This window comes from Borostomias antarcticus, assembly GCF_949987555.1.
Source record: "Borostomias antarcticus genome assembly, chromosome: 1".
Taxonomy (NCBI): Eukaryota; Metazoa; Chordata; class Actinopteri; order Stomiiformes; family Stomiidae; genus Borostomias; species Borostomias antarcticus.
This window is the reverse complement of record NC_140234.1, coordinates 26,883,008-26,890,572: the sequence shown is the minus strand read 5'-3', so window position 1 is coordinate 26,890,572 and position 7,565 is coordinate 26,883,008. Positions and strand designations below refer to the sequence as shown.

At 48.3% G+C, this 7,565-nt stretch overlaps 1 protein-coding gene across 1 annotated transcript in view; it reads left to right on the top strand.

Moving 5' to 3' along the window:
• oafa (OAF homolog a) overlaps window positions 1–6,336 on the top strand; it is a 35,107-nt gene extending 28,771 nt beyond the window's left edge. The window contains exons 3-4 of the mRNA XM_084443615.1: window positions 1,609–1,789; window positions 3,361–6,336. Of these exons, the coding sequence (XP_084299741.1) occupies window positions 1,609–1,789; window positions 3,361–3,635 (456 nt within the window). The 3' untranslated portion in view covers window positions 3,636–6,336. The remainder of the gene's footprint in view (window positions 1–1,608; window positions 1,790–3,360) is intronic.
• Window positions 6,337–7,565: the final 1,229 nt, after the last annotated feature.

Sequence of the window (7,565 nt, the reverse complement as noted above, 5' to 3'; positions counted from 1 at the left end):
GGTGTGTTGTTGCGTGTGTGTTTCTGGGGTGTGTTGCGTTTTTGTTTCTGGGGTGTGTTGTTGCGTGTGTGTTTCTGGGGTGTGTTGTTGCGTGTGTGTTTCTGGGGTGTGTTGTTGCATGTGTGTTTCTGGGGTGTGTTGCGTGTGTGTTTCTGGAGGGGTGTTTCTGGGTGTGTGTTGTTGCGTGTGTGTTTCTGGGGTGTGTGTTTCTGGGTGTGTGTTGTTGCGTGTGTGTTTCTGGGGTGTGTTGTTGCGTGTGTGTTTCTGGGTGTGTGTTGCGTGTGTGTTTCTGGGTGTGTGTTGTTGCGTGTGTGTTTCTGGGTGTGTGTTGCGTGTGTGTTTCTGGGTGTGTGTTGTTGCGTGTGTGTTTCTGGGTGTGTGTTGTTGCGTGTGTGTTTCTGGGGTGTGTTGCGTGTGTGTTTCTGGGGTGTGTTGTTGCGTGTGTGTTTCTGGGGTGTGTTGTTGCGTGTGTGTTTCTGGGGTGTGTTGTTGCGTGTGTTTCTGGAGGGGTGTTTCTGGGTGTGTGTTGTTGCGTGTGTGTTTCTGGGGTGTGTGTTTCTGGGTGTGTGTTGTTGCGTGTGTGTTTCTGGGGTGTGTTGCGTGTGTGTTTCTGGGTGTGTGTTGTTGCATGTGTGTTTCTGGGGTGTGTTGTTGCGTGTGTGTTTCTGGAGGGGTGTTTCTGGGTGTGTGTTGCGTGTGTGTTACTGGGGTGTGTGTTTCTGGGTGTGTGTTGTTGCGTGTGTGTTTCTGGGGTGTGTTGTTGCGTGTGTGTTTCTGGGTGTGTGTTTCTGGGGGGGTGTTTCTGGGTGTGTGTTGTTGCGTGTGTGTGTTTCTGGGTGTGTGTTTCTGGGGGGGTGTTTCTGGGTGTGTTGTTGCGTGTGTGTTTCTGGGTGTGTGTTTCTGGGGGGGTGTTTCTGGGTGTGTTGTTGCGTGTGTGTTTCTGGGGGGGTGTTTCTCGGTGTGTGTTGTTGCGTGTGTGTTTCTGGGTGTGTGTTGTTGCGTGTGTGTTTCTGGGTGTGTGTTTCTGGGGGGATGTTTCTGGGGGGGTGTTTCTGGGTGTGTGTTGTTGTGTGTGTTTCTGGGTGTGTGTTTCTGGGGGGGTGTTTCTGGGTGTGTGTTGTTGTGTGTGTTTCTGGGTGTGTGTTTCTGGGGGGGTGTTTCTGGGTGTGTGTTTCTGGGGGGGTGTTTCTGGGTGTGTGTTGTTGTGTGTGTTTCTGGGTGTGTGTTTCTGGGGGGGTGTTTCTGGGTGTGTGTTATTGCGTGTGTGTGTTTCTGGGTGTGTGTTTCTGGGGGGGTGTTTCTGGGTGTGTGTTTCTGGGGGGGTGTTTCTGGGTGTGTGTTGTTGTGTGTGTTTCTGGGTCTGTGTTTCTGGGGGGGTGTTTCTGGGTGTGTGTTTCTGGGGGGATGTTTCTGGGTGTGTTTTGTTGTGTGTGTTTCTGGGGGGGTGTTTCTGGGTGTGTGTTTCTGGGGGGGTGTTTCTGGGTGTGTGTTTCTGGGGGTGTGTCTCTCCTGTCCCGGAGCGTTGTGGCGGTGGCGTTCTGTAGGCAGGCCGTGACGCAGTGCGTCTGATTCTGACTAATTTCGTTCTTCTCCCCTGTGATTGGATAGAAAAACCCTCACGCTGTCCGGTTGGCGGAGGAGAGGCGTGGCCTGGAGCAGCTGCCGATGGGCGTGGCCGTGAACGTGAGCCAGGCGTGGCAGCTGAGCTCCCACATCCACAACATGTGCAGCGACGCGCGCGAGGCCCTGTACACGCCCGAGGCCGACGCCAAGTACTGGCTGGACAAAGGTGAGGCTCCGCCCCCTCTGTCACTGGTTGGCTGGATCACTGAATGGCTGGCTAGTCAACTCGCTGGCTGACTGGCTGGTTGGTGAGCTGGTTGTCTGTCTGTCTGGCTAGCTAGCTACTACCCCACCCTGTCTATCTCTCTCTCTCTCTCTCTCTCTCTCTCTCTCTCTCTCTCTCTCTCTCTCTCTCTCTCTCTCTCTCTCTCTACCCCACCCTGTCTATCACTCTCTCTCTCTCTACCCCACCCTGTCTATCACTCTCTCTCTCTCTACCCCACCCTGTCTATCACTCTCTCTCTCTCTCTCTCTCTCTCTCTCTCTCTACCCCACCCTGTCTATCACTCTATCTCTCTCTCTCTCTCTACCCCACCCTGTCTATCTCTCTCTCTCTCTTTCTACCCCACCCTGTCTATTACTCTCTCTCTCTCTCTCTCTCTACCCCACCCTGTCTATCTCTCTCTCTCTCTCTACCCCACCCTGTCTATCACTCTCTCTCTCTCTCTACCCCACCCTGTCTATCACTCTCTCTCTCTCTACACCATCTCTCTCTACCCCACCCTGTCTATCACTCTCTCTCTCTCTACCCCACCCTGTCTATCACTCTCTCTCTCTCTCCACCCCACCATGTCTATCACTCTCTCTCTCTCTCTTTCTCTCTCTCTCTTTCTCTCTCTCTCTTTCTCTCTTTCTCTCTCTCTCTCTCTCTCTCTCTCTCTCTCTCTCTCTCTCTCTCTCTCTCTCAGCTCTCTCTCTCCCTCTCTCTCTCTCCCTCCCTCTCTCTCTCTCTCCCTCTCTCTCTCTCTCTCTCTCTCTCTCAGCTCTCTCTCTCCCTCTCTCTCTCTCCCTCTCTCTCTCTCATGGAGATGTGAAATACGGCCAAGAAGATACATTCCTCAGACTCTCGTACGAAAGATCCTGTAAAACCATCTCCCACATCCCATTTTACAATTTGATCTTAAGGGATGATTCACACATGCAAATTCACCCAATCAGACAGCTTCCTCGCTCGCCCACTCCTCTCCCTCGGCTGAGCGATAGGCAGCACAGACCTGGCGTGAGATCTGCTCTCAGTCTCCGCTCACGTCCACATTGAGAAATGCCAAACTTGGTGTGGGAATGACCGTGCGCTCACTTTTCTGTTGTACGATTGCTTAGTAAATGGGAGCCAGTGAGTCCAGCGTATCTGGGACGAGGGCAGAGTTTCTACAGTCAACAACCATGTAGAGATGGTCCTGGAGCAACAGACACTAACTGGCCTAGCTCCACCGTAGAGAGAGGCTTTTCCAGGTGTCTTATTGCTGCTTTCTGTTGGTTTCATTGGTTGATTGATTGGTTAATTTATTGGTTGATTGATTGGTTGATTGGTTGATTGATTGGTTGATTGATTGGTTGATTGGTTGATTGGTTGGTTGGTTGGTTGGTTGGTTTATGGATTGATTGATTGATTGATTGATTGATTGATTGATTGATTGATTGATTGATTGATTGATTGGTCAATTGGTCAATTGATCCACTGGTTGATTGATTGATTGATTGATTTGTAACTCACCTAACTGTAACTCTAACCCCCAGGTGTGGAGGGCTCCATGTTCGAGATCCTGCCCCCGGCCTCGGAGGCGCCCGGCCTGCCTCTGTGCCGTGTGGCCAGAGACCTGTGGCAGGCCTGCCTGTGCAGCTACGGCCTGAGGCTAGAGTGGTACCCCTGCCTGCTCAAGTACTGCCGCAGCAGGGACACCACGGGCCGGGGGAGCCCCTACAAGTGCGGCATCAGGAGCTGCAGCAAGGCCTACCACTTCACCTACTACGTCCCCCACAAACAGCTCTGCCTCTGGGACGAGGACACCTAGACAGGAATCTGGATCTGGACTAGCCTGGACCTGGCCTACACCTGGACCTGGCCTACACCTGGACCTGGCCTACACCTGGACCTGATACCAGACCTGGGCCCAGTATTGGCCTGGACCTTGACCTTGCTGTCAGCCAAGACAGTATCTCTAATCTTTATACTTTGTATTTTATGATGATGACGATGACAAGCAAGTTGAGGAGCGTCTAAGAACTGATCTCTTCAGCTGCTGAAGACGCCACAGTCTTTATGATCCAGAACTGCCTTCCTGCCCTGCCCCTGCAGCACACACACACACACACACACACACACACACACACACACACACAAACAAACACACCTGTACTACAGTCTTTCCGACAGGTCTGTCAGAACATAAATCATGTCCATAATAATTCATTACTGCTGCTCATCTGTGTCCATGTGGGAAAAACAGCATGGAAGATCATGACAACCACGTGCTGTCATAAGGTCATGAGTGCTTATTGGACAGGGTGCTTTATCCACATCCGACCACTAGAGGGAGCTGTTGGACAGGGTGCTTTATCCACATCCCACCACTAGAGGGAGCTGTTGGACAGGGTGCTTTATCCACATCCCACCACTAGAGGGAGCTGTTGGACAGGGTGCTTTATCCACATCCGACCACTAGAGGGAGCTGTTGGACAGGGTGCTTTATCCACATCCCACCACTAGAGGGAGCTGTTGGACAGGGTGCTTTATCCACATCCGACCACTAGAGGGAGCTGTTGGACAGGGTGCTTTATCCACATCCGACCACTAGAGGGAGCTGTTGGACATGGTGCTTTATCCACATCCGACCACTAGAGGGAGCTGTTGGACAGGGTGCTTTATCCACATCCCACCAATAGAGGGAGCTGTTGGACAGGGTGCTTTATCCACATCCCACCAATAGAGGGAGCTGTTGGACAGGGTGCTTTATCCACATCCCACCACTAGAGGGAGCTGTTGGACAGGGTGCTTTATCCACATCCGACCACTAGAGGGAGCTGTTGGACAGGGTGCTTTATCCACATCCCACCACTAGAGGGAGCTGTTGGACAGGGTGCTTTATCTACATCCGACCACTAGAGGGAGCTGTTGGACAGGGTGCTTTATCCACATCCCACCACTAGAGGGAGCTGTTGGACAGGGTGCTTTATCCACATCCCACCACTAGAGGGAGTTGCTGGACAGAAGAGCAGGGGTCCTGTTTCACTGTCAAACTCAGTGATGGTCAGAGAGATGTGATCAGCTTAACGATGGATTTAGAACTCTTCATTCATCTCCTCTCCCAGCTGGAGTAGTCACTCAGGTGGCTTCACGGTTTTGCTGACATTATATTTATTTTGTTGCAAAGTGAAGTTATTGAACATCCTTGTTCTAATATACTTGTAACATCATCACCCTGTTTTGTTGGTGTCTTTGGCTTCCCAGACTAGTAAGTAGTATCATAACAAAGCAATGTGTTCCTTTCTCACTGGGACCTCTTTGATGTGGGTGTTGTGTGTGCAGATAAACGGAGCTATGGAGTAACACCATACTGATGACCATAGTTACTCATGAGTCAGTTCCATTTCAAAGAGTTACTCATGAGTCAGTTCCATTTCAAAGAGTTACTCATGAGTCAGTTCCATTTCAAAGAGTTACTCATGAGTCAGTTCCATTTCAAAGAGTTACTCATGAGTCAGTTCTCTTTCAAAGAGTTACTCGTGAGTCAGTTCCATTTCAAAGAGTTACTCATGAGTCAGATCCATTTCAGAGAGTTACTCGTGAGTCAGTTCCATTTCAAATAGTTACTCATGAGTCAGTTCCATTTCAGAGAGTTACTCGTGAGTCAGTTCCATTTCAAAGAGTTACTCATGAGTCAGTTCCATTTCAGAGAGTTACTCATGAGTCAGTTCCATTTCAGAGAGTTACTCGTGAGTTTGTGCTCTTTCATGGAGTTTATTGAAACCAAAGTCAACATGCAACAAAGGCAAAAAGAACAGGACTGAAGTGGTTCCTAAGCTGCTGTGTGGATGATATTCAGCAGCAAGGTCATACAGTTAATTGGCTGTTGTGGAATAGATCTTTAATATTAAACTAAACAATACTGTCACCTGAGTATTTCATGCAAAATTGTTGAATGAATATGACTACAGCTCACTTCATACATTTCAGCATGTTTCTTGTTATTCTTCTTATTTAATGTCTAAAACATCACAATGTTATTATTTGTACATTTCACCCCCAATAATACGCTTGTAATCCAGACCTTGAGGACTCAGGACCAAATACATATGAATAATCAGTCTATAAAATATGCTTTTACATCAAAATCTATTTCGTCAATACTAGGATAAAGTTTTTACTCGCTTTTCACTGTAGTATTTTGACTTAACATTTGTTTAACTGGTACTTTATTTGTTTGTTGCCTTTTTCAACGCCATACTATTGTTTTGTTTGTTTGTTTTGTGTACAGTGTGTGTGGAGTCCTAGCTGACAGACCAAATGTTCTTTCTCTTTTCAACATTTCAATCTGTGATAATCAAGTGCCTTAACCTTTAAACTGATGTTTCTGCTATATAATACTAGAATAAAGTCTCAACATATTTTTCTATGAAAGAGTTTTGTACGTTTTGCAAAGAGTGTAATTCCAGAGAAATAAATGAAGAAATTATTTACAATCCAAAAGTATATTTTGCCTTAAGAGGTTCAATAAAGTATCTCTTTGCACTGCACTGACTGGCTGTTCAGACAAATGCCTGTATTATAATTCAAGGTCCTAAATGAACCTTACAGTGTTGCCCCCAGACTAGAGGAAGACTAAGCAGTAATGTGCGTGCTTGACCACTAGGTGTCAGGACGGTTCCATATGGATATCCCAGAACACATGACGAACAGCCTGGGCATTCACGATGGGGCGCGACAGACTCATTATGGAAACTGGCAAGCTTGCTTGAGAAATATTTATCATGTCTTTTTAGCTGTGCTCATTCTGTGTGTCGGTATTCTCCTTGTGAACTTCATTTGAGGCGGAATAAGCATTTGCAATAGTAGCCGACCGCTTGTAGTCCTGCCAGCCAGTGGGAGGTGGGAGGTGGAGAGGGTGGGAGATGCTGCTGACGAGCCGGAGAGCCGAGGCGAGGGAGATGGGCGCACACATGAAGGCTCTGTCCCCGGAGGGTGCGCGTCGCTGCCTGGCACTAAGGACCTGAGCACCACCGAGGAGAGACACGTTCATGTGCGAGCAGCATACGGCAAGGTGAGGATTCGGTCGTGCCTGGTGATTTCGTGTTTTGTTGATACTAATGAATTGTGTTCATCGCTAGACAGTTTAGAGCATGCTAGCTAAAGCTACTGTAGCTAACGTTAATCTAGTCTGTCGCAAATAACAACTGGCCTGCTGCTATTATTAGCTAGCAATGAAAGTATAATCTAGCTAGCGAGCTAAACAGAGGCTGTGTGTAGACATCCTTCTATCACTACTATGTGGTCGCTTTCATCCAGTCAGTCAGATCCTGTCCTCCGCCTGCGCTCCAGCTGGGGTGAGGTCTCTCTCCCGCACTCGGGAATAGCAGCTATTATTCTGGGCGGCACTATCCAAGCATCTTGGCTGCCTAATATTCTCTCTCTCGTCGTCTATTTGGAATAAGTCATCATCTTCCATGAATAGAATAAAATAGAATAGAATAAACTGAATCTGAGGTAGACACTTAGAGATTAAAATAGGCTTAATAATTAACTATATTATTCATCTTGTCTTTTATTGAAGAGTACGGTCATTTAGGCATGAAGTCATCTAAAGTTGAATAAAGCTGTGTCCATTAGCCGTTATTTCTAACATGTCGGCCTCGGTAAACTCGCTGACCTTTGAGCTAGTTTTGAAACTCTCTGAAGGGTGCAGAACAGACCGCCCCTCGCTATGGTCTGACCGTCCACGCAGACG